Source organism: Gallinula chloropus, assembly GCF_964237585.1.
Source record: "Gallinula chloropus genome assembly, chromosome: 23".
NCBI classification, from domain to species: domain Eukaryota; kingdom Metazoa; phylum Chordata; class Aves; order Gruiformes; family Rallidae; genus Gallinula; species Gallinula chloropus.
In genome coordinates this window covers 800389-826103 of record NC_140108.1, presented here as the reverse complement: position 1 = coordinate 826103, position 25715 = coordinate 800389, and the positions used below count along the sequence as shown (strand labels likewise).

General features: G+C 47.5%; 2 protein-coding genes across 4 annotated transcripts; both read left to right on the top strand.

Moving 5' to 3' along the window:
• Positions 1-830: 830 nt before the first annotated feature.
• On the top strand, positions 831-14807 carry MFN2 (mitofusin 2). 3 transcript variants are annotated; one of them, XM_084274751.1, is made up of 19 exons: positions 831-871; positions 1283-1435; positions 1692-1870; positions 2547-2682; positions 3018-3180; positions 3693-3817; positions 4139-4247; positions 4337-4444; positions 4849-5002; positions 5239-5306; positions 5454-5575; positions 6421-6547; positions 7823-7927; positions 8439-8541; positions 9172-9392; positions 9542-9691; positions 10557-10753; positions 11105-11239; positions 11819-14807. In XM_084274751.1, the coding sequence occupies exons 3-19, from the start codon at positions 1696-1698 to the stop codon at positions 11886-11888; spliced, it is 2268 nt and encodes a 755-aa protein (XP_084130877.1). In that variant the 5' UTR covers positions 831-871; positions 1283-1435; positions 1692-1695; the 3' UTR covers positions 11889-14807. The 3 variants fall into 3 exon arrangements, with proteins under 3 accessions (XP_084130877.1, XP_084130878.1, XP_084130879.1); XM_084274752.1 differs by lacking the exon at positions 831-871 and having other exon boundaries at positions 1154-1435; XM_084274753.1 differs by lacking the exons at positions 831-871; positions 1283-1435; positions 1692-1870; positions 2547-2682 and adding an exon at positions 2844-2902.
• A 3763-nt stretch (positions 14808-18570) lies between these two features.
• MIIP (migration and invasion inhibitory protein) lies at positions 18571-24968 on the top strand. Its single transcript, XM_084274469.1, has 9 exons — positions 18571-18744; positions 19586-20077; positions 20652-20751; positions 21179-21290; positions 21483-21547; positions 21981-22110; positions 22479-22575; positions 23615-23722; positions 24372-24968. The coding sequence occupies exons 1-9, from the start codon at positions 18574-18576 to the stop codon at positions 24432-24434; spliced, it is 1338 nt and encodes a 445-aa protein (XP_084130595.1). The 5' UTR covers positions 18571-18573; the 3' UTR covers positions 24435-24968.
• Positions 24969-25715: the final 747 nt, after the last annotated feature.

The following is a 25715-nucleotide window of genomic DNA, read 5'->3' as shown; positions in this document are numbered from 1 at the left end:
AATGAGCGGTTGGGAGGAGCTGAGAGATTCTGGTGAGCTGGTAGGTATGAAAACCTGTCTAGACTAGATCCGTGGTTAGAGAGGGAAGGGGCAAAACCTTCTCTGCCAGTGCCTGTGAGAGACCTGCTCTGCTTACCAGACACCGCCATGCTCTGGGCCCGCCAGACCCGTGTGTTTCACAAACAGCTCGTTCACATCATGGTTGTCCTGAGGAAAAAATATATATCTAATCATAGTTCTATGTGTCTCCAGCTTTTACTGCCTCAGTGCCAGGTTGAGAGCCCCTTCATTTCGGGCAGGTAGCATCAAGCCAGAATAGCTTTGGACGTGTAATTTCAGGCAGGGAGCTTTAGCGGGTTTGGACTGACCCCAGGCAGGTGCTGCCGACCTTTCCCCGCTGTTTTCCACGTGCTTTTTAGGTCTGTTTCAAGGCACCGCCCTCACCCGTCCCCGAGGGAGAGGGATCCGGTGGGGAACAATCGAGTTTTCAGAGGAGAACAATAATAAATCTTGTTGGGTGAAAGCCGGAGCTGTTGCCGCGGGGCCGGGCGGGACAGCTCGCTGGGCTGCCCGCGGGTATTTATTCAGCGAGGCGGATTTTCCCCGCTTGTGCCTTTCGGGGTCCCAGCGCGGCGGCCGGTACGAGTCGGGCCCGGGGGGCTGCGTGGGCGGCGGCCTCGCATTACGCCCCTTGCCCGCAGCCAGCGCCTTGCTTCCCGCCGGGCCCTGCAGGCGGGGCGGGGCCGGGCTCCCGCTTCCGTGGTGCCCCGGGAAAGGGCCCGCCCGGCGCGGGCCGATGACGCGCTCTTGCCCCTCCCCGATGAGGGTGCCGCGGGGGTAACATGGCGTCCGGAGGGGAGTGGCGGTGAAGGTGAGAGGTGGGGCGGTGGGAGCCGTTCGGGGCCGGGCTGGGTTCTTGGGGGGGGGGGGGGGGGGGGGGGGGGGGTCGCTTCCCCCGGGCGATGGGGAAGCGGGCGGGGGCAGGGGTGAGGCAGGGGAGAGCCCTGCCCGGCGGCCGAGTCCTGCCGCCCCTGCGAGGTGCTCGCCGCCGGCGGGGGCGGGAGCGGGAGCGGGAGCGGGGAGCTTCCCGCGCCGCGCCTGGCGCGCGCCGGCCGTTGCCCAGCCCGCCGGCCGCCTGAGGAGAGGAGATGGGTGACGGCGGCTGCCCAGAGATCTCTCCGCCCGCTGCGTCCCCCGCCCGCTGTCGTGCGGGGAGCGGAGCCTGGCCCGAGCGGGAAGCTGGGCGGCCTCTGAGCCTCATTCCCCGGTCCCTCTGCCGCAGGGACGACAACAGGCTGGATTCGGCGTCGCTGAAGGAGCAGCGGGACGGAGTCTGGCCGGGGCGAGGGAGAAGGCAGGAGAGCTGCGGTCGTTCGTGTCAAGAGGGAGTCGAGCTGACCATGCCTGGCTTGTGAAAACGTAACTCACCCTGAAAGTAAGCAGAGGAAGGGCAGGAGTGATGGCTGGGTGCCTGCCTCTTGTAAGGGAGAAGGAAAAGGGATTTTTTTAATTATTTTGAATTGTTTCTGATGTGTAAGTGATGTCCAGTTGTAGAAAGCGGAACAATTCCTTTTGTGAAAGAATAAAGTTGCTTTTAAAACGTGTATTTATCTGGTCCTTGGTAGGGGGTTGAGCTGGGTAGCTGTTGGCACTTGCTGAGCCACCTTTACTTACTGGATTTTTCCCTGTAGCGCGATGTCCCTGTTGTTTACCCGTTCCAAGTCAATCGTTGCAGTGAAGAAGGATAAAAGACACATGGCTGAGGTAAATGCGTCTCCACTTAAACATTTTGTCACTGCAAAGAAGAAAATCAATGGTATCTTTGAGCAGTTGGCTGCATACATCAATGAGAGCTCCTCGTTCCTGGAAGGTAAGCTCAGTTCTTGAACTACAAGTGTGTAACAGTGCCTTGCCCACATGCAGTTCCCCCAAATGTAGACAAGAAAACCCTTCATTTGGTTATACAGTGCTCCTAGACCAGTGCTTATTTATATGTGCATGCCTGTTTATATACCAATATTTGTAGGAAGAACAGAAAACTATTTTAATGAATTTGGGTGGAGTCCAGGGTTCATATTTTAAGGCTGACAAGTTCACAACTGTTATGAAACAGCCAGTTAGTGACCTGTGCTTGGGGTTTTTTTTGTGTTTGGGAGTTTTTAAATAAACTATACAAGGCTTTTTAGTGTTTCAGTATTCTCACCTAGCTGTGTTCTTGCTAGTGGCACATAGCATGTGCCAGTAATTTGCTCTGAGAGCTTAAGACATACACAGATTTTAATATTTTTAATGGTGTTGGAGGGTTTGAAGTGTTGGCTGGTTCTGTGCAAGGCAGTCCTAAGGGGAAGAATGGTTCATAGATCCACAAAAAGAGATGAGCTGGTGAGTGCTCATACAAAATCACCTCAAGGTGCATGTGCCAACATCACCCACACGGTCTTTGGGACACAAATGAACACTTAGTTATGTGTGTCACATCTTGAAGAGGTGTTGTGCTGAGCCATAGGTCCTCTGGAATTCAGAGATATGATGTGTTTTGGTTTTAGAAACACACAAGAACATAGAGCTCGATCCTGTCACAACAGAAGAGCAGGTACTGGAAGTCAAAGGCTATCTGTCAAAAGTCAGTGGCATCAGCGAAGTGTTGGCAAGACGGCACATGAAAGTGGCTTTTTTTGGCAGGTGAGTCATGTGTTTATGTTGCCCACACTCCTCAGTAAAGCAACTGGCTTCTTTAGGATTGTAGCCAGTGAAATGTATTTATAGAAACACCAGTGCTCCAGCTTTTAGTTGTAATGTGCATGGCCCTGGTACTGGTCCTCTTGTAAACTGGAAACAAATGTAGCTCATAATTCTGTGATTTGGAATAATTTTTAAAATAAGAAAATAGAAAAGTCTTTTTGTAAGTTGCTTGTGGCACCTAAATTGTTGATGTTTGTGAGCCTTTCTGTAAGATGAAAAGGAATCTCACCTGAATCTCAGAAACCAATCTGTACTGCTCTTTAATCTGACTGCAGGACAAGCAATGGGAAAAGCACTGTGATAAATGCCATGCTGTGGGACAAAGTCCTTCCTTCAGGAATTGGACACACCACTAACTGCTTCTTGCGTGTAGAAGGGACAGATGGACATGAAGCTTTCCTGCTTACTGAAGGCTCAGAGGAAAAGAAGAGTGTTAAGGTAAGCATAAGATAATGGGGAAGAACTCTTCTGATCTGCCAGAAAAGGGAAGGAATGAGAAAATTAAAGCACTGAATACATTTCACACTTCAGGGTTTTAATCATTAAAGGAGTAGAGATGAAGAACAGGTTTTTGTTAGATGTAGGAAGCGAGGGATGGAGTAAGTTACAGGGTGGAACTTACTCACTTTATGAATAAGATATGTTATATCTCTTAGTTATAGAAGGGAGGTGAAATGATGACTCAAAGTTCTGAGCTCTTTATGGCTGACAGAAGGCACAGGCTTCCTGATAATTCCTCAGTAGCCTTGACAGGACAATTTCTCATGAACTCGTTAGCTGGTTGCCTTTTGACTGGGAGACTTGAGCAGGTTTTATGTGGAAAACTCAGGGAGAAAGTGATTTGAACTTGGATTTTACCTTAAATTGTCTGTGAGCAGCCATGGAGGGGAAATAATTGTGTTGATGCATCCTAGTGTACAGGAAATGTAAGTTATCCATCTTTTTAACAGACAGTAAACCAGTTGGCTCATGCTCTTCATCAAGATGAACTCCTGAATGCTGGCAGCCTGGTCAGTGTAATGTGGCCCAATTCCAAATGTCCTCTCTTAAAGGATGACCTGGTGCTGATGGACAGGTGAGAAATATCTTTCTGCTTATCACAGATTAATTACAGAAATGCCTTCAAATACAGATTTAATAAATATTAAGGAAATTGACCTTGTTCTAATTGATGACAGTGACCAAAGTCCTTTGCTATAGTCAAGAGTTTCTCTGGCAATTGGAGTTTCTCTTGATCAGTAGGTCCTTTCAGTCTGTACTCTCACCTCAGGGCGGCGTGGCTCAGATATGAGAATTTAATGCCCTAGAAAGCTGACACACATTTCTTGCTATCATTTTTAACTATCCTTTTGCTGTTTCCACAGCCCAGTAATGTCTCTTCTCCTTTTATTGGTAGCCCTGGCATTGATGTAACCACAGAGCTGGACAGCTGGATTGACAAATTCTGCCTGGATGCTGATGTGTTTGTTCTGGTGGCAAACTCTGAATCAACGTTGATGCAAACTGTATGTTCAGGTCCACTTGCTCAGTGAATTTGGGTAGAAGTTAAATGTTGATATGTTAATCTGAAAAGGGTTTGTTCCCTTTTGCTTAGGAGAAGCAGTTCTTTCACAAGGTGAATGAACGTCTGTCACGACCCAATATATTTATCTTAAATAACCGCTGGGACGCATCTGCCTCTGAACCAGAATACATGGAAGAGGTTTGTGTTTTGATTCCTTCCCTTTGCATGGATATTACAGAGTCTGTTATTACTCTGGTCCTTGTGGGTGGAATCACAGATGTCTTGGATGTGAGTGTTTGACAGTTTGCATTTTTATTACCTTGGTGTGGAGACTAGAGGGAGCATAGGAGTACAGGCTTGTGCTTAGGGTATGTCTCTTGAAATTTCTGCAAAGCAAGAGTTTCACAGGGGCCTTTTGAAGTCACATCACTTAGATAACCTCTGAAAGATTCCCTAACACAGCAAAGTTTGTTTTTTCCCTTATTCTTTTGTACCAGTAGCTTTGAGCAGCAGAGGGCATCTGGGTACTTGGTGTAATCTTTAAGAGATGGAGTGTAAAGTGGATTTAACTGCATGTGGGGTTTATCCTGCTTATCCCTCAGGTGCGTCGACAGCACATGGAGCGGTGTACCAGTTTCCTGGTAGATGAGCTGGGTGTGGTGGATCGAGCCCAGGCAGGGGATCGGATTTTCTTTGTGTCAGCAAAAGAAGTGCTGAATGCCAGGATTCAGAGGGCTCAAGGGATGCCAGAAGGAGGTGAGGAAAGCTAACAAACTTTCAGTATTCTTACAGGAAAGAAAATAGAGAATTATCTTGTTCCTAAAAAGGGGAAAATTGAGGTAGGTCACATTATTGATAGAGAGGTCAAACCCAAGGGAGTGAGTTAGCAGCACTTTTGCATTGGCTTCAGGGTAAAACAGGAGCATTTGCTCATGTCCAACATCTGATGGCTGTCTCAAAACTTTAGGTGCTTTGTACTTCCCTTCTCTCAGGTGGGGCACTGGCAGATGGGTTCCAAGTAAGAATGTTTGAGTTCCAGAACTTCGAGAGAAGGTTTGAGGTGAGCATTGTGTGTACTGACCTCCTGTTGAGATGTTTCTTCTCAAAGTCTGGGGACTAGAATCTATAAACAGAGTGGGACCACATTTTGGGGAAGGACAAGTATGCTTCTGCCTCCTGCTAATCTTGGGCTGCCTTTTGTATACAGGAATGTATCTCACAGTCAGCAGTAAAAACAAAATTTGAGCAGCACACAGTGAGAGCAAAGCAGATTGCAGAAGATGTTCGTCTCATCATGGATTCTGTGCATATTGCTGCCCAGGAACAGCGGTGAGGAGAGCTGGTGCTTGGTGCTTGTATAACTGATGCTTTGTTCTGGGGGAAAATTAAAGGGAATATGAGTATTACAGAATCATGAGGTTGGTAAAAGACCTTTAAGATCATTGAGTCCAACCATTCCCATCCTAAGCTAAACCATATCCCTGAGCACCTCATCTACATGTCTGTTAAACACACCCAGGGGCAGTGACTCAGCCCTTCCCTGGGCAGCCTGTGCCACAGCCCCACAACTCTGCCAGGGAAGAGTTTTTCCCTCCCAGCTGAGCTGACCCTGCCCTGGGGCAGCTTGAGCCCATTGCCCCTTGTCCCATCTCCTGTCCCCTGGCTGAAGAGACCATCCCCCACCTCTCTGCACCCTCCTGGCAGGGCAGTGGAGGTGGTGATAAGGTCTCCCCTCAGCCTCCTCTCCAGGCTGAACACCCCCAGCTCCCTCAGCTGCTCCTCAGAGGATTTGCCCTCCAGCCCCTTCCCCAGCCTGGTTGCCCTTCTCTGCACTCGCTCCAGGACCTCCATGTCCTTCTGATGGTGAGGAGCCCAGAACTGGGCCCAGCACTTGAGATGTGGCCTCACCAATGCCCAGCACAGGGGCACAATCACCTCCCTGCAGCATGGTTGAGAGTGGGGAAGGTGTCCTGTTGCTTTTCCTTCTAGTCATTTGTGAACGTATTGGGAGAAGAACCTCTATTTTTTTGGTTTTGGTCCTGTGCTATGTATTGTATTGTAGATACTGATACATTTTGTTCCTGGGCAGGACAGTTTTTCTTGTTTCTGGAATGAGATTTTTTAGGTAAAAATTCATTTATCTGGCTTGTTGATGGGCACTTTATTTTCACCAGTGTTTACTGTCTGGAGACGCGAGAGGAACGACAGGAACGCTTGGGTTTTATTGACAAACAGCTGGAGCTCCTTACTCAAGACTACAAGAGGAAAATAAAACAGATCACAGAAGAAGTGGAGAGGCAGGTAAGGAGGAGCAGCTGCAGACAATGTCTGAAACAGGTGGTGGAAAAAATGCAAAGTGCTGACAAAGGTTTGAAGTACTAGAAATGTGGGAGTTACAGATGGGAAGACAAGAAATGCTTTCAGAAATGTTTTTTTTCCTTTTTTCCTTTTTCCCCCCCCCTTGAGGCAGTAGAATGAGAAGTAGAATGCTTGGGAGAAAACTTTGAGACTCTCATAAAATGTTTTGAATAAACAATGAGACTTTAATGTCTGAATTATTGCTACTATATTTCAGTCAAATACTTCCTAAAATAAGATTCAAATAAGTTTACTTATTCTTTTGATCTAGAATAATGTCAGTCTTCTCAATGACATGCCAGTGTTAGTATTATGAATATGCAGAAAAGGCCTGTTTGTTTTCCACAAGACTAATGTTGCCTCAGGCTTTTTCTCCTTGCATTGTTATGCAGAGCCTGCATATTTCTGTCATGAGAAGTCCTGGTGGGTGACAGGGTGGCCATGAGCCAGCAGTGTGCCCTGGGGGCTGAGAGAGACAATGGGATCCTGGGGGCATCAGGAGGAGTGTGGCCAGCAGATGACAGGAGGGGATCCTCCCCCTCTGCTCTGCCCTGGTCAGGCCCCACCTGGAGTGTTGTGTCCAGTTCTGGGCTCCCTGGGATAAAAAAGACAGGGATCTCCTGGAGAGAGTCCAGAGGGGCTACGGGGATGATGAAGGGCCTGGAGCAGCTCCCCTGTGAGGAAAAGCTGAGTGAGCTGGGGCTGTTCAGCCTGGAGAGAAGAAGACTAAGGGGGGACCTGATTAATGTTTATCAATATCTGAAGGATGGGATGCAGGGGGAAATGGGCAGCCCCTTTTCAGTGTCTGTGGGGACAGGACAAGGGGCAATGGCTGCAAGTTGGAGCACAGGAAGTTCCACAGCAACCTGGGGAAGAACTTTTCCCCAGTGAGGGTGAGGGAGCCCTGGGACAGGCTGCCCAGGGGGTGTGGAGTCTCCATCTCTGGAGAGGTTCCAGCCCCATCTGGATGCTGCCCTGTGCAATATGAGCTGGGGAGCTGCTTTGGCAGGCGGTTGGACCCCATGAGCTCTCCAGGTCCCTTCCAACCCCTGGGGTTCTGTGATCTTTGCCTGCAAGTCACCACTTGCTGCTGCCAGCACTGCACATAGTGCCTGGTGTTGAGTAGTGCTTCCTGAGAAGTGCCTGTCTTCAGTGGCAGTGTTCTGCCTGTCCCTAGGACAGACTATATATCAACTCTGTCCTGTGCTGTTTCTCTAGGTGTCAAACGCAATGGCAGAAGAAATCAGACGGCTGTCAGTGTTGGTAGATGAATACCAAGCAGACTTCCATCCGTCTCAAGTAGTTCTTAAAGTTTACAAGAGTGTAAGTGACATTTGCTTCTTACAGGTTGCTTCAGGAATTTAAAGAAGCCTTTTTTTGCCCTGAGTCAGTAATTACGCCAGCTCTTTGAGGTGCTTAACATTATTCCAGCTAGGGTGTGAGTAAGCTTTTCATATTGTTAAAAAATGTATTTTGGATTGTGTCCTGTATTTGGACAGTTTCTCTAAAAAGTAAACATCTTCAAAACAAAACAACAAACCAGACAAAGCTCAGAGCTATGTTGATTTGCACATGATGTATCTGAATTTATAGATAAAACAGAACTTGTACATTACAGAATATGTGTAAGATTCTTTTCTTTGCTTCTTCCTATTCTTCACTGAAGAACTGGAAGAAACAAATGAAATTCTTGCTGTTAGAACAGTGGGCAGACAGAACTTCTGCATCTGCTCTAGGAGAGTTTTTTAACTGGCAAGCTCTAGGCTCCAGGGCCTGCAGCCTGCTTCTTACCCATGTTTATTTTAAGCTTCATAACCCTTTCTGTGTTTGTCAGGAGCTGCATAAACACATCGAGGAGGGCCTGGGCCGTAACATGTCCGATCGCTGCTCCAATGCAATCACAACTTCCCTGCAGACTATGCAGCAAGAAATGATAGGTCAGTTCAGCTGGCAATAATTCCCTTTCCTTTAACTGTAGTGCAGAGTAACTAGGTGGATGTTCTGGGACTCTTTGATCTGATGGCTGATGTGCAGATAGTGTTGTCTTAGTTTCTATCTTAATGAGTAATGCTGTTGTGTAGAGGACTAGCTGCTCCTGCTTTTTCCACCCTGTCTCTGAACTTGTTAGTGATTTGAGATATATATTAATTTTTATATATATAATCAGCTTCATCTTCATGACAGAGAGGAAGTCTGAGTTTGGAAACCTGAGATACTCAGGCCAAGATCCCAATGAAATATGAGCTGTGTGATATAAGCTTTAATAGGCGTGTGGTGCCTAAACACTTCTAGAACTGGCCTTTGATTCTGTTATTCAAGCTGCAGCTTAACTGTAGATGTTACCAGCTTCCTGGAAGGGTTTAGGAGGGTCCATGAAAAGATTTCCTTTTGAGTTGTTCTGAAGAGCTAAGAATCAAATAGTAATCAGGATGTATCTCTCACTTTGCAACGTGATTGGCTTTAGGAAATTTGAAGTTGCTAAGAAAAATAACAAGAAGAATACAAGTCTGGTTAATTCTTGTGGAGTCAGTAGCTGTTTATTGAATGTTTTTATTTTCTCTGTGCAGATGGTTTAAAGCCTCTTCTCCCAGTCTCTCTGAGGGGACAGATAGACATGTTAATTCCCCGACAGTGCTTCATGCTCAGTTATGATCTGAACTGTGACAAGCTTTGTGCTGACTTCCAAGAAGACATAGAATTCCATTTCTCTCTTGGATGGACGATGCTGGTGAACAGGTTTTTGGGACCAAAAAATGGTCGTCGAGCCTTGATGGGCTATAATGACCAGGTAAGGTACCTGATTTGGTGGTCAAGGGTAGATGAGATGTTTGTTATTTTATTAGCTGCTGAAGTCTTTTTGGTGGGAAGGGCAGTGGTTTGCCATCTCTTATTCTGTACTTTGCTTTTCTTTTGTTGTGTCACTGCTTTTCTAACTAGGTTCAACGCCCTTTAACACCAGCAAATCCTAGCCTGCCTCCTTTGCCTCAGGGCTCTATGACCCAGGAAGAGCTCATGGTGTCCATGGTGACTGGACTGGCGTCCTTAACTTCTCGAACTTCCATGGGGATCATCGTTGTTGGTGGCGTGGTGCGTGGGCAATCTGAGCAGCATCTGTGTAAATCATGTTGGAGCACTGACCTGAAAAGGGCTTCCACTGCTGAGTCCTATAGATACTTGCAGATAGCAAATTACTTTCTCCTTTGATCTTTCATTTGAGTATAAATATTGAGCTTATTTTGCAGAATAGTTAGGCTTGGGGCCAGGGTTGTTGTGAAGATAGCCCTTTGAAGTGTGTTACAAAAGTGTTAAATAGTTTCTGATCCTTTTGTGATGATCAAAGAAAAGTTGGTTTTTATCTTTACCCATTAACAGTGGAATCAGGACAGAAAATGTTTATCAAGAGCCTCTGATTGATTGTCTGTATTTTCCTTCCTGGAAAAGGAAGAGAGAGCACTTAATTTGAGAACGCGCCTAATTCATTTCAGAGAAAATCAGCACTTCCTGCTTTTCTGTCTCTTGAAAATAATGAATGTTTTGAATCTCAGATCTCCCCAGACTGGAGGCAGAAGCAATCCAACTCAGGTTGCACAGTAACTCTAGATCCTGTTGCAGGAAGAACCTCAGTTTCTAGTGCCAATTCCATACCAACGTGCCATTCTAGTTCATGTTTAGAGGTGGAAAATTTCTCAGAGGGGAGATGGTTGCTGAAAACATCTTTCACTTCAGAAACAGGGATTCTGTGAACTAGACAAAAGTTACTTTGCACTTGCAGATGCAATTTAGGTTAGGTAAGCTGAGTGACCAATGAAACTGCTTCCAAGTCATGGTTATCTATCCAGCTCATTTTCATGTGCCTAGAATATATGTGCCGTGCTCTGTGCACCGTTGGTGGGAGATAGCATTGTTCCTACATGGTGGTGGTGTCATTTGTTTTTCTTTATGTTTCTTCTAGGTGTGGAAGGCTGTGGGTTGGAGACTGATTGCTCTCTCTTTTGGCCTTTATGGGCTCCTTTATGTGTATGAGCGCCTCACCTGGACCACGAAAGCGAAAGAGAGAGCTTTCAAACGGCAGTTTGTAGAGTATGCTGGGGAGAAGTTGCAGCTCATTGTCAGTTATACGGGTTCTAATTGCAGCCACCAAGTCCAACAGTGAGTTTCCTACATAAAACCTTTCCTGAATTCAGTTACTTGGGGTTTTTTTTTGAACAATATACCTCGTTAAAAGAAGATAAGCCTGCATATTGAATCCAGATTTAAAAATGTTTAAGGATACACATGTGATAAAAGAGTATTAAGGTTTTTTGAATCACCAATGTAGTATTTGGGTGCTGTTAAGCAGTAGTTTGTCAAGTTGCTCTGCTCCAAGATAGTCTTGTGCAGAAGTGGAAGGATGAAGATCTGGGTAGCGTCATCATCACTGCACATCAAAGGGATTTATCCCTTGAATTTGCTGCTTGATCTGACTTTGTATCATATCCAACTACTCCCCTTGTTTTCTAGGGAGCTTGCTGGAACATTTGCTCATTTGTGTCAGCAAGTGGATGTCACACGGGAGAACCTTGAGCAGGAAATTTCTGCCATGAATAAAAAAATCGAAGTTCTGGATTCATTGCAGAGCAAAGCAAAGCTGCTCAGGTGAGATTTTGTTCTCCCATATAAACAGACATTTGCATATGATTTGTTTTCATGTGATTGCCCTGAGATGTTCAGTTCAGGGTGTGCCTTTGAGTGCAGTCCATCTTCCATCATGGCTTTAGATGTGCATCTCTCCTTACCAAGTCATGTTCCCTTTTACTGCGTTTTCCCATGTGTTGTTTTGTTTAGAATGAAGTTCTTTTTCACTTATCAAAGTCCTATACTCCTCCAAACTCCTTCAGGCTATTAAAAAATCAGGTTAAAAGTCTTATCCTTGCCTTTGTACACAGCTGTCTGATGTTTTTCTTCACTCTGCAAAGGCTGTCAGGATTTTTCTAACATGCCTTATCTATGCAGTAAGATTAAGGTGAAGTTGTGACCAAGAGCTGTTTAAACCTCTAAGCCTAGGGACTGTTAGCAGGCAAGTGCTTCTCACCTGAGGAAGGGCAAGGAATGGCAGCAGTGTTTCAGAACAGACCTCTGGCACTCCCCTGGATGCCTTTCTGTTGTAATCATACTTCTTTCAGATGGGCTTGAGAACTATTTTACACACCTAACAGAGCCTTCTTTTCCTTGTAGGAATAAAGCGGGTTGGCTTGACAGTGAACTCAATATGTTCACACATCAGTACCTGCAGCAAAGCAGATAATGTGGGAAGAAGAGGAAATCAACATTGTTTCCCTTCAGTGCTCTCTTAATTACTGCAGAGAACATGGTGGGTGATGGAATTCCCTGAAGGGAATAAGAAAAGCCTATTGCTATGTTTCCAGTTGCTGTGTGAACAACAGGATTCTGCTCCCCTGTTTTGTGCCCCACCTCTAAACACTAGCTGTTCATAACTCTCCTTTTTCCTGTTTGTGAGACCAGGCTACTTCAGAAGAAATGTGTGCTTCATACATTTACAGGGGGCTATTAAAAGCAAAATCAAGCATGGTAACAAATTCAAACCTAAGCTTGTCAGGTTGAAAGCTATCCTGACATGTCTTCACAGAGTTGTTTATTTACCACATGAAGGTAGAACTCTTGACTTCCAAGCCCCAAGTTTATGTATGTCTGACAAGCTGCTGTTTGTCTAAACACAGATGTCATGCACACAGATGTGATGATGGTTTCACAGTGTATTTTTAGCTCATGCAAGCCTGTCTCCTAGGTTAATATTCCGTTATTATAGACTGTGACTGAGGGTCACCATGTCTCTTCGTAGAAAGGTTTATTACTCTTAGTATATTTAAACCTATGAACAAAATTCAAATGAATTCCAGAGCAAGAGGGACTAACATGTTGCTTTGGCAACCTTACTGTATTTGGAGTTAGTTTCTTCCTCCAGAGGTCTTAATAATGCAGTATGGGCTACTTCACGTCACAGTTTGCCAAGACATAACTGTGAAGGAGGTAGTGCTGGTAATTTGGCAGCTTGTTGAGAAAGATAGGAAGGCAAAACCAGTTGACAATGTAATGAACTGCCTTAGGAGATAAGTTGATGAATGTGGGGGGATTTCTTTGGAAATGCACAGCTGTGTTTCTGGAAGCAGGATTTTGGAATTCCATTACCACTGTTTGGCCACAAGAACAGCGTGTGGATTACAAGCTGTAAGAGATTTTGCTTCATGTAGAGTTCCCATGCAGTAATATGATCTGATGGTGTTTTTCTTCTGTTAGAAGTATGAGAATGAGGTGGCAAGTGCTGCTCCTCTGGGGCAGGGGGTGGGGGAAACCTGTCCCTTGTGTTTTGTGCCAGGGCAAGGATGGATTAAGGCAACTTGTTTTTTTAAAGGTATTCTTTATTTGCAAGTAGATGAAATTAATCATTGAGTTTTTCCCTGAAACAATTTTGATCAAATTATTGTAAGATTGGGAATTGGAAGGACTTGAGTTTCTTCCTGTTGGAATTGGTAGAGGAGAAATTCCAGCTGATTTCAGTAATACCAGGATTAGGTTCCTGTGTTTCAAAGTTTCTTTTCCATTTGGTGGGTCAGTATTTTGCCATGTGTTGGATATACCCTTCCTGTTCTCCACAGAATGCCTGAGGAATCCAGAATCAGGTAGTGTAGTTCCAAGGTCAGTGACAACATAAATCTGTTCAGTGTCAAACTTCAGAGACCACAGGCTGTCTTTGAGCAGGCCCCAGCTGAATTCAGAACTAAGCAGTGGGTTGTTTGGGGTTTTTTTTCTTAATGACAATGAGACTTTTCACTTAAATGGTATCAGCTGGCCTTAAGATTTCTCGTTCATGCTCAGGTATGAATGTGCCTGCGACAAGTCCCCTGTTTTGTGTGTCGCAGAAGTTCGAGAAAGAAGAAGCTGCTTGGTACCTGAGGGAGTAAAAGTAGTGAAATGTCAGTAAGTACCTTAGGCTGTTCTAAGCTTTGCAGTATCTTGACCATGTAGGAGCTGGCAGTGAGGCCCTTAGAACTTCCCTGGAAGGCAGGAAACAAACAAACCTTTCTCTTTCAGTAGACAGCTCAGAATTCAACCCAAATTGAACAGCCATCTTCATTGGCTTTGGTTGGTTTCCTCAGGCAACCACCGGGGCATAAATATGGCTTGGAAGAGATCTGAGAAGGAGTAAGAAATAGATTTGAGTCCTTGCCTCTGGATAACACAACCAAATCTCTGGGGTTGTGGTGAAGTGTAGTGGAATAAGCAGGATCAGCCGCTGTTAGTCTGCCACAGGTATTAGGTGAATTAATTCAGGTCTCTGGTCCCCAGCTGTCGATCGTGTACACCTGTATGATAAGCTATGTACTAAGCCCTTGAGTTAAAACATTAAGCACAGCCCTACTACACCAGGAAATTATTGATTCCAGGTAGAGGGAGATGATGATGTACTACTGCTCAGCAGCTCTAGGCTACCTGAAATGCTGACCCTGCTTTGAAGACTTGTGCTATTAGCATCTCGTTAGCAGCCCTTTAGGGGAAGTCTGGTAAATGATCTGATCTTTAAGCCAGTGTCTGATCTGTAAAGGGGAAAAAAAAAAAGAAGATGGGTTCTTAGAATCCGGTGTCTTGCCAATGTGTGTGTGTGTCTGACACTGTTCAGGTTTTGGTGGCGTAGGCATTCTCACTCTGGTGTTAACACCTAACCTATAGAACGGGGGAAAGACCCACTTGATTCTTTTAAGAAACAAAACTGCTACCATGGGAGAGAAGAATTTTTAAGTATGTGTGTAACTCTTGTCCCTAGACACCTGGGTGATCGAGAATCAAACTTAACAGAAAGGCCTATGAGCTGGATTCCTCCTAAACCCAGTACAGCTGTATTTCTTTAATTGGAGTGGTGGAGGAACGAACACTACCAGCAAAGAGGCTAATCTCTTCTGCTTGTTGTAAAGAATCACCTTAGAGCAGGTGATTCCAAAAACACTCTTCCTCAAACTCTAATTAAAGGAGGTCAGCTACATGCACTTTATCTTATTGCTGCTACTTCCTTTTCTCCTTACGTTGATGGAGCTCTTCAAAATACTCTTACCAGTGAGTTTTCTCTCTGCTGTATTTAAGATGATAAATTTGCATGAATTATTCCTGTATCAATGCTGTAAGCAATGGAAACCAAAATAAAAATAACTTGGAAAAAGACTTCTCCTGTTGTGTTGGGCATGTTGTGATACAGCATCTTCACCTGTCAGGGTAATTGGAGGACAGTATATTGTGTGTTTGACAATCGTCACCTTTTACTTCCAGTCTTACTGTGAGAATTAACAGGGACACTGATGAGACTGAATTACCTGACAGCACCTGTGACTGAAAAGGTCAATGTTGAATCGATGCTTTTTGAAGAGAGCAGAGAAACAGGAGGGGAATCAGCTTTCTAAAAGGGTAGACAGTACCAGGACAAGGGGCATGGATTAAAACTAAAGGAAGGAAGGTTTATATTGGATATTAGGGGGGAAGTTCTTTGCAGAGAGAGCAGTGAGGGGCTGGAAGGGGGTGGGTGCCCCATCCCTGGGGGTGTTCAAGGCCAGGTTGGATGGGGCCCTGGGCAACCTTGTGTAGCTCCAGGCCTGGAGGTTGGTGTCCCTGCCTGTGGCAGGGGGTTGGAGCTCTCTGACCCTTGGGGGTCCAGTCTGGGGCTCTATGATGGGAGGCAGTGGCCAGCAAAGGCCGTGAAGCTGCAGCGAGCCGGTCTCGCCGCCGCATTGCACTGGGCGTGTTAGAGGAGAAAAAGCCCCTGTGCCGGTGCCAGAACGTCGGGGCCGGCGGGTTCCTGGGGCTCTGCCGCTCCCTAATTCGAAGGAGAGAGCCCAGCCCCGCAGCCGGACTCCGCACCCCCCTCGCCTCGCCTCCCCTCGGCCGCGCAGTGCCGGCAGCCGGGCGGTGGCTCGGGGCATGCCGGGAGCTGCGGGGCGGGCCCGGCCTCCCGCCCACTCAGCGGCTGGAAACATTGGGCCGGGACCGCCCTTGGGGAATCCCGGCAGCGGCTGGAGCGACGGCGGGGATACCCGGGCCGCGGGATCGCCCGGCCAGCCGGCGGTTCGGAGCGGCGGGGTGCGGCGCAGGTGGGCCTGGAATCGCGGAGCTGGCGGGGGAAGAACGAGGGGAGTTCGAGTCGCTTGGCCTGGCGAGGCTCGGACGCGGCCGCGCCCCGCTCGGGGGAGGATCTGCCGCTGCGCCGCCGCCTCACAGAGAAGGGGAACTTCACAGAGCCAGGGGCCGTCTGCCCTGCCCCGTGGGCATGGGAGAGCCGCGGGAGCAGCTCCGAGAAGCTGCGCTGGTGGTGGGCGGCTGCCTTGAGAGATGAGAGTTCTTAGCTCCCGAGACGCAGGGACGTAGAACTCCTCGAAGGAGCACATAGAGCTTGAGAGAGCCCAGCGCGGGGCCACCCAGGTGGTGGGGGGAGTGGAGCCCCTTCCTGATGAGGAGAGGCTGAGGGAGCTGGGGCTCTTGAGCCTGGAGAAGAGGAGACTGAGGGGTGACCTTATTAATGTTTATAAATATGTATAGGGTGAGAGTCAGGAGGCTGGAGCCAGGCTCTGCTCAGGGATGGCAGCGACAGGACAAGGGGCAGCGGGTGCAGCTGGAGCAGAGGAGGTTCCACGGGAATGTCAGGAGGAGCTTTGTCCCTGTGAGGGTGACAGAGCCCTGGGCCAGGCTGCCCAGAGAGGCTGGAGAGTCTCCTTCTCTGGAGACATTCAACCCTGCCTGGCTGTGTTCCTGTGGGATTTAGTCTGGGTGACCCTGCTCTGGCAGGGACTGGACTAGATGAGCTTTCGAGGTCCCTTCCATCTCCTGACGTTCTGTGATTCTGTGAATCAACCCCCCTTTTTTTTTTAACTCCCAGGATCTAACCTTTTTGCAAAGGATTCAGTCTAAAGCAGTTTCGTAACCTTGGGCCCCTGGGCTTGAGCACAAAAGGACTAATCTTCTTGTTGATTCTGCTAAAAGTGGATCTCATCTGGTAAAACCCTTCCAGAAAGTCCCTTGACTAATGTTATATTCAGAGTATCTGCTTTCTGGGGAGCAGTGAGAGGATGCTGTTAGCTTTGTACTGTGGATGCTGTGAGAACCTGTGTTTCAATCAAATGATCTCAGAGAAATTTAGTGCCTCAAGACTGATGTTTCTATTTCATGCCCAGTAGCACACCTCTCACTTACTGCAATGAAAATATATGTTGTAGATTTTTGATTGTTAGCACTGCTCCCTGTTCCTCCCAGTGCTGTTACACAGCATGTGTGCATTTGATTCCTTGTCTCCAGTTGCCAGGGTAGCAGATGCAAAAACAACTCAGAAGAGCTTTGAAGGGTGCAGGGATCCTTCAAACAGCCCTAGAAAAGCACATTGTTTTCTTCAGAACATGGTTGAGCACTCTAGCCAAAAGCAGTGTGGCAGTTTGGGTCTAGGCTTTTGGCTTGTTTTATTAAAAACAAACCAAACCAAAACCCCTTTCTCCATGTTTAGAGGAGCTGGTGATGTTATAAGCATGTTGAATAGCATGACAACCTTCAGTTAAATTAAGGGGGTTTTATTTACTTATATACCTACTCTTCCCCCCTCCCTTTATGTGATAAAAGGGTAATAACCCTTAGTGATTAATGTGTGGGACTGGAATTGTCTGAGCCCTAGTCCTGGATCCTAGTCCTAGGCTCGAGCCCTAGTCCCAGTCCTAGTGTCTTCCTGCTTGGGGGACGTGGAGGTCAGTTTTGGCTCCATATTTTTTTGAATACAGTAAATACATTGGTATTGGTTATTCATATTTTGAAGTCGTGAGCATCCTGGTATCATCACAGTATAAACTTTGATGCTTAAAAAGGACATAAAGCAGAATTACATAAGGTTGTCCTAAATATCAGCCTCTGAGTCAAATGTCTCTCATTTAGCTATTTGATGAGACTTTTTCACGTTCACTATTTCTTCTGTAAGAGGATCTTGTCTCTGTTCAGTCATCTTCCAGCTTCTGGAAAGTTTTGGGTGCAAAATATTTGACAGTACACCTGAGGGGAGAGAAGCTGAGAGGGATCTGGGGGTCTTGGTCGACAATGAGTTTCCCATGAGCCAGCCATATGCCCAGGCAGCCAGGAGGGCCAACCCCATCCTGGGGTGCATCCAGCACGGCACAGCCAGCCGGGCCAGGGAGGGGATCGTCCCGCTCTGCCCTGCGCTGGGGCGGCCTCACCTCGACACTGGGTGCAGGTTTGGGCACCACAGGGCAAGAGGGACACAAAGCTACTGGAGAGTGTCCAGAGGAGGCAGCAAGGATGGGGAAGGGTCTGGAGGGGAAGGCTTATGAAGAGAGGCTGGAGGCCCTGGGGTTGTTCAGCCTGGAGAAGAGGAGGCTGAAGGGAGACCTCATGGGGTCTGTGGCTTCCTGACAAGGGGAGCAAAGGGGCAGCGCTGATCTCTCTCCTCTCTTTGGGGACCAGGGGTAGAACTGGAGGGAACAGTGTGAAGCTGTGACAGGGGAGGTTTAGGCTGGGTGTCAGGAAGAGGTTCTATACTGAGAGGAGGGTCAGGCACTGGCACAGACTCCCCAAGGAAGGGGACCTGAGCTGAGGTCAAGAAGCATCTGGATGATGCCCTCAGCCCCATGGTCTGACTGGACTGGGCCTGTGTGGAGCCAGGAGTGGGACTCCATGGGCCTTATGGGTCCCTTCCAGCTCAGGAGACTCCAGGATTCTATGTTAAGTATGCAGTGGTGCTAGTTCCTTGAGTAAGGAGTTTTGAGTCTGGTTGATTTCTTGGGAGCGATGATCAGCACTCCTGGTGTTCTAAGAACTGTAAGTGGTTTTTTAGGAAAAATCCTCTGAAAGTGGTTTCTCCTGAGTCTGTTTCCTCATTTAAAGCTTCCGTTCCTGTAGTTCACCCTTCATGTGGCTTTACAGGAATATATTTTCATAGGATGGAGTTAGAGCACCTGCAGACGTTGCGTCAGGCCAACCGGGACCTTCTGCAAAGGCTCACAAGGAAGCAAGAAGAGATCAGAAAAAGACTTCCCAGCAAGCCACTCCTTCCAGCATCTCTTCAGAACAGAACAGCGACCGAAAGCTCTGGCCCTTCACCCGAGAGAGGGGTGTGTGTTGTGTCTGTGTGGGAAGCAAACGGGCCTTGCAGGGTAGGCAGTGGCTCTGCCTATGGAGTGGTGTGGTAAAGGAAACAAATGGGTCTGGAGCAACTAGAATGTGGAGTCTGCTAGAAAAGTCGCTTTGTTCTCCTTGCAGAGGGTTCGGAGATTGGTTCCTGCTTAAGAAGTGTGGGTGTCTTAACCCCAGACAGCAGCAAGTGCTGGGGGACGCAGGCCTGGGTGTGGGCCTCAGGCCTGGGTGTGGGACGCAGGCCTTGGTGTGGGCCACAGGGCGTGGCGTGGGCCGCAGGCCGTGGCGTGGGCCGCAGGCCGTGGCGTGGGACGCAGGCCGTGGTGGGGGACGCAGGCCGTGGTGGGGGCCGCAGGCCTGAGTGGGGGCCGCAGGCCTGGGTGGGGGACACAGGCCTGGGTGGGGGACGCAGGCCTTGGTGGGGGACGCAGGCCTTGGTGGGGGGCGCGGGCCTTGGTGGGGGACGCAGGCCTGGGTGGGGGACGCAGGCCTGGGTGGGGGACGCAGGCCTGGGTGGGGGACACAGGCCTTGGTGGGGGACACAGGCCTTTTATTGCTTCCAAGCACAAAGCCTGACAGCTTAGCGGTTCCTCGAGTTGGGATGAAGCTGTATGTAGCTGGCAGCTGACCCCTTTCTTATCCTCTCCAAACACTTAATAAACGGATAATACAAGGATTTTGCTTTTTTCCCCGCAGAAGTTTGGAAGGGTGAGCAGGCTGGGATGAGAGGTTGGTTTTCTCTTACTGAGCGAAATGTTGCGTGAACAGTATTTGTAACCTGAAGGATGCTGTGTGGTATGAGAGTCTCTGTCCTTGCAGAAGGAAAATGAGGTCACTGCTGCCAAGTCTACAGCTGACCCTGCGGTGTCGGCGTCTGTGGAACCCAGAGCTTACGCAGCCAGAGCAGCCCTCTGCTCATCTCTTAAACAGAGCAGCAAAGACAGAGGGGTACAGGAACAGCAAGTGAAGGTGCAGGAAGCAGTAGGTTTGGATTCCAGCTTTCCTGGGAAAGAGGAGAATGTTATGCCACTGTCCAAAGTCATTACATATGTCAGAGAAACCTGTAGAGCGGATAGGGATGGCCATGCTCAAGGAGATCCAGAGAAAGAAGGTTTCCTTCTGGGACATGGAGAGAACAGAGACCAGTCTGCTCTGCCACATGATTTCCATGAGAACAAACAGCCTGAGGGTCATCTGGACCCATCACCAAGCAAAATACAAAGTGAAGAGACTGGCAAGCAGCATGCTGGCACTAGGGAGCCTGTAAACCTTAAATCTACCTTGCTGACATCCCAGGCCGAGGAGTTGAAGGTAAATGGTGAGCCCAGTGCTGTGCTCATTTTCTTAGGTCAATATGGGATAGGGAGAAGGGGTCAGGAGAACGTTACCTGTCCTGTTCCCACCATGTAAGTGGGAAGCTGGGCTCAGAACTGTTCCCAGCCTCAGCAGCCAGGGACTGTTGGCAGTTTGTCCAGCTCTTGCTTTCCTTTGCCTGTGAACCAGACTGGGAAGCTGCAGTGCTTCAGGGTGAGACTCCCTGTCATTGCATATGGGATTCCTGTGCTCAGGGACAGCAGCCTGTGCAGCGCTTGTTTCCTTAAGCATGAAGTGATCATCCTCTGTCCCCTCAGGTAGCCTGGTGTTTTGGGGTGTGTGAGGCAGGGAAGGCAGTGTTTTGTTTAAAGTCCTGGAAAATGCTGCCTTACCCTGGGCAAATCCCCTGCCTCCTCTTTTATGAACTGAGCAGACAAAGGGCTGTTGCCAAATTACTGGTAGGGGCGTAGATAGAATCCTGCCTCAAAGTAAGCCAGTTACCTCCTAAGCTGTCCCTTTGAACATTCTGCTGGCTGGATTGGAAGTGTTTGTGTTTACTTCTTCCCTGAAGGAAGCTGGTCCTGAGGCTTTTCAGTCCGACCCTGAAGAATACACCACGCCTGCGAGCAGCTGGTCCCTGCATCCTTTTCTGGGCTACGACTGGATTGCAGGTGAATCCTGGGTGTGCAGCACAGCTCCCTGCATGGTGCAGTGCTGTGAGGAGTTACAACTTGGTTTATGACCCTTTTCACTTGAGCTGTGACCGAGCTGCCAGCCCAGAGCCTGTATAGCAGGTCTCAGCAGAAGAGCTGCAGTTTTGTTAGCAGCTGTTCCCCATCCAGGCTGGAGGTGACCTGTGCTTCCCAGGAATGGTGAAGTGACAGTGCTGTGGGACAGTGGTGTGGGAATGCAGGCAGCAAATGGGAAAGCTGAGGGGGGCAGAGGGGATACCAAGTAACCAAAAAGAATGACTGCAACAAGGGACCGAAACCTTGTGGTGAATCTCTGGCTCCACGTGATGGTGTTTGTGAGGCCTGTTTTGGGGCTTTCCCCAGGCCAGCAAGTCCCTGACCTCTTCTCTTTCCTTGGTGTTTCCAGGGCTTCTAGATACAGAGTCTTTGATAGCAGAAAAATCGGATCAGTACTTTGTGGAGCTGCAGGAGTTCCGACAGGCCAACAGAGAAGCGTGTGTCCATGAGCAGCACAGGGAGTACGTGGTGTGGTGTGGGGAAGGGTTGTATCCCTGCAGGGCAACGGGAAGTATTGGCTGGTGGGGGTGGGGGATTGGGAGGGTGACTTTGTAGGCCTTTCCCTCCCAGTATGAAACGTGTCCTTGGAAAAGTGGGGGCTGTTCAGAGGGCTTGCCCCTGTCACTAACTGCTTTGTTTGTGTGTTTCTTTAGGCCCAAGGCTCTGCATTGCTTAGGTCCTGAACAAGAACCAGATTTGATGACCAGTTCCCATAAGTGTAAGATCTGATTTCTTCCTAATCTAATTGCTGTGAATGAACGATTGAGCGGCCTTTGCTTGTCATTCTGAGAGAGCCCCACATCGTGCATGACAATGTGTTATTTTTAGCTGCAGCTTCTAAACCAGATTCAACTTCCCTCTCCAAAGATACTTGAGTATTCTAGAGATCCTCTCTCAATCAGTGTCATCCTATTTTGTCAGGGTTTCTTGTAATTGGTTAATTTTTGGGTGGTTTTTTTTTTTTTAAGTGGAGGAGGTTGTAGTTCTGGTTTTGCTTTTTAGGAACTTGTTTGGGAACAGGAACTGTAAGAGATAGTTCAAGAAAAGCAGCTCTTTCTATAGAATGCATGAGTGGCACTGTGGTAGAGTGCAGCTTTGTTGACTGGGTTGAGGAACCTTCTGACAGACATGGTGTTTCATGACTCTGGCAGGTGTTTACTGCTACCAACTAAACGAGCGCCTCTTCACTGTCCCTGTGGATGCAGAATCTGCCTGCCCCATGTGTAAGATCCCACGTGCTCACCAGCCCCCAGAGACCCTGGAAGAGCCAGCTGATGTCAGGTAGATAAAAATTACTGCTTTGTAATGTACAGAACTCAAGAAAAACATAGGGAGGAAAAAGCTGTTCATGTGTGGGAGAAAACAGCATTAAAATAGCACTGTGGAAAGTTGCTGTTCTCAAGACAGATGGCTCTTGCCTAAAAATTCCCTATGGATCTTTTCCATAAGCAAAAACAGTTTCAGAGTCAGGGAGAAATGCATGTTTTGTCTGAATTTGGTCCAGAATCTGAATGTACATGTTAAATGTCTGATGCCCTGATCCAAAAGCCTTAGGCTTGGTTCACTTTGGGATTCTGAGTGGGGAAGGCACACAAGTTTCCTCTGCTGTGCTGAAGGTGTAGGCAATTGCTTCCCTTGTGTGGTTGCAGGGTCAGCATTCCCAGCTCTACCCTTAAGCCTGCCTACAACTACAGAGCCCATTGCAGGAAGAGCTTTGCACCAGGAGACACTCTGGCATTACCTTTGGTAAGTTGCTGTCTTCTTGCTTATACTGATGGCACAGCCCAGACTGGATGCTGTTGGAGCACAAGAAGGAAAGAGAATCTGAGACTCATCCCTTTGGCATAGTTTCCACTAAAATTTCTGGTGGGGGTTGCTGAGATAGCAAGAAAAGCCACTGGTGTGTGCTTCTGAGTTCATGTCTTCTGTGGCTAGTGTAAAGTACATGACATATCATCACATGAGAAAGAGTAAGTGCCATCTGTTTCCACATCTGGAAAGAGTTGTCAGGGCCTGGAACAGGCTGCCCAGGGTGGGGGCTGAGTCACCACCCCTGGAAGTCTTTAACAGATGGGTAGATGAGGTACTTCAGGATATGGTTTAGCACAGGACAGGAGCGGTTGGACTTGATCTTAAAGGTTTTTTCCAACCTAGTCATTCTGTGATTCTGTATGGAGCTGTATACATCAGGAGCATGATTCAGCTGACTTGTTTCAGGCATCCACCTTCCAGCACGCTGAACCATACCTAAGAGTGCCCATGCTTCTTTGCACAGGTGTTAGGGAGTCTAAGGACAAGCTGCTGTGAAGTACTCACAGTGTTTAGGGCCCAAGGCAAAATCAACAGTGGGAAGGTTGGGTTTACAAGTCTTTTCATCGAGCTGGTCATGTATTCCAGCCACTAGGCAGTGCTGCAGGCAGCTTTAGGCATCAGAGCTAGCCCTGGCCTAGGGATTTCCAGGGAGGAGGTAGGAAGAAGGCTGCTCTTGAGGGTTCCGGTGCTGGATGAGTCAGCTGAGACAAGTTCAGAGAGGTCAGGTGTTTGAGTTCACAAACCAGGAGATGGCCTTAGAAATAATTAGCCAGTGAAAGGTGTAAGAGGGAACAGCTATCCAGTTCTGCTTAATTACAGATGTCTTCTCTTCCCTGTTAGTCATATGAAACTGCTCAAAATTTAGTATTACCTGCAAAAACCTCCCTGTGCAGAAGTTTTTAGAACTAGTTTAGGCCACAGTAGATTAAAAAGGGTAAAGCACTCCAATGCAGCATTCCCTCCTCTTTCACAGCATTGCCTGGCAGGCTGGGAAAATGCCCTCTCCTCCCATGACCCTGCACTCAGCAGTTTGGATCTGCGAGCTTCACTGGCAGAGAAGCCTCCTCAGCATCCCCACCTGGTAAGAACAGCCTCTTAAGTGGCCCTGGAATTGCATAGATGGGAATCCCAGTCCTCTCTCTTTGAAGGGTATGATAATGGGTGATGGCTGAGCAGCTGAAGATGCCTGGAAGGGGATCTCTTTGTCCCCACAAGGAAACGTGTTCCTCCTGCTGCTGTGTAAACAGACAGAAAATGGCAAATGGAACTGGATGTCAGGCAAAAGCCTGTTCAGTTCTCCAGTCTTCATCAGGATGGGAGAAGTCACGTTGTCATTCTATGATTAATAGCCTTCTTCATCTGGATTCCAGAACTCAGTGTCCAGAGTGTCAGGAGGACCCAGAACTGAGCAGCTTCCTAACCCGACCCCCTTGGCACACTTCAGATTTAGCAGTGCTTCTCAGCAGAGGGAGCAAAACAAACCTGGAAGCTACAGAGCAGCTCCAAGTTTAAATCCGAGCACCTCAGCTCTGTGAACCAGACTTGATTGTCTTGGAGGAGGGATGGGTGCAGGGTGTGGAAACAACTCTTAACTTGAATAAAAATAAATCTCTGAGTAGCTTTTCCACCCAGCTTCCCCAGCTGTGTGCATACGTGCACAACCACCACGCGTAGCCCAATGTACAAACTCTCCTACGTGTGTTTTCACTTTTCATTTTTGCCTTTTGCAGCTACTTCTGGGCAGCAGCAGGAGCTTTCCCACGGAGCTGGATACGGCGACGGGTGCAGGATGACTGACTGTTACCGCTAGGACAGCTGTAGCCACAGAGTTCATTTACCACTGCAACTAAGTCATCCAGAAGTGTGATGCTAACTCTGTGTGCTGGGGTGAGGAGTTGGTCCCTCAGTGGTCTGGTTCAGCAGAATGCATATAGATATCCTCATTTCCAGACATTTGAAGCGTGACACATAATTTGCTAGTGCCTTAAACTTGAGTTACTCAGCAATCTAGTTAAAGCAAAAAGAAAACCAACCCCAAACCCAGTTAATTTTCAGCACAATGTCTGTAGCTGTGGGGTATGTTACATCAGGGTAATTCTGAATGTGAAAAAGCACATTAAAGGGAGATGAGATTTTATTCCTGAAAAAGCCAGACAGTGCCTTAAACTGTTTGCACCTTGGCCTTGCCTCTGCTTTTCCAAGTTTTTTTTGGAGATAAACCAAAAATCATTTTGGAGTTTTTAAGTTGTATCAAACCAAAATATATAGAGTGATTTGTTTGAACTTTACAGACTTTCCTTGTCAAAACCCAATAAAACTTGTTTTATTTTGCCTTGAATCAGCCTGAAACAGAACCTCCTGCCTCAAATTGACTTCTAGGAGCTAACTGGACAGAAGGAATTGGATTTACACCCATGATATTTCCAACTTCTCGGCATTCACTGTTATTTATATATTAGATACATCATTTAGTCATATTTATTAATAGTCTCTTTTAAACAGAGTAGGAAATACTGCAAGTCTATGAAATGATAATGCAAGACAGAATGGAAAATGAAAACCATGACTGATGAGTTCTGCTTTGTGTTGTGCACATGCAGGCTAAAGTGAACAGAATTGGTTACATTATTTCCCTTACTGAAAATACTCATTTTAAAACAAAATAATCCAGTGAGTATAAAGCTCTAGCTGCCCAGTGTTACACTAAATAGGGCAAATTCAATGTTTTTACTACCTTGCTTTCAAACCCAAAGCATTAGAAGTCAGAAATGTGGGTTTAATTTCTCCTGAAATACATTACAGCAAGCCTGCCTCAGTTTTTAACTGGAGGAATTGAGGCTTTGTCAGGTGAAGCCATTTACATGAGCTCCATCAGGTGAATGGAGGGCAGCACAAATCTTAAACACAAAAATCTCCTGAGAGCTCAGAATACATTCAGTCTTTTGTACTTGAAAGTTTTGAAAGTGTAATTATGACTCTTCCTCCACTAGAAGCAGGTGAAAGAAGTCAGTGACACTGCACCTGCAGTTAACCAAGTTAACCTCAACTTATTTCTTTGTATGTTGGCTCTGGCC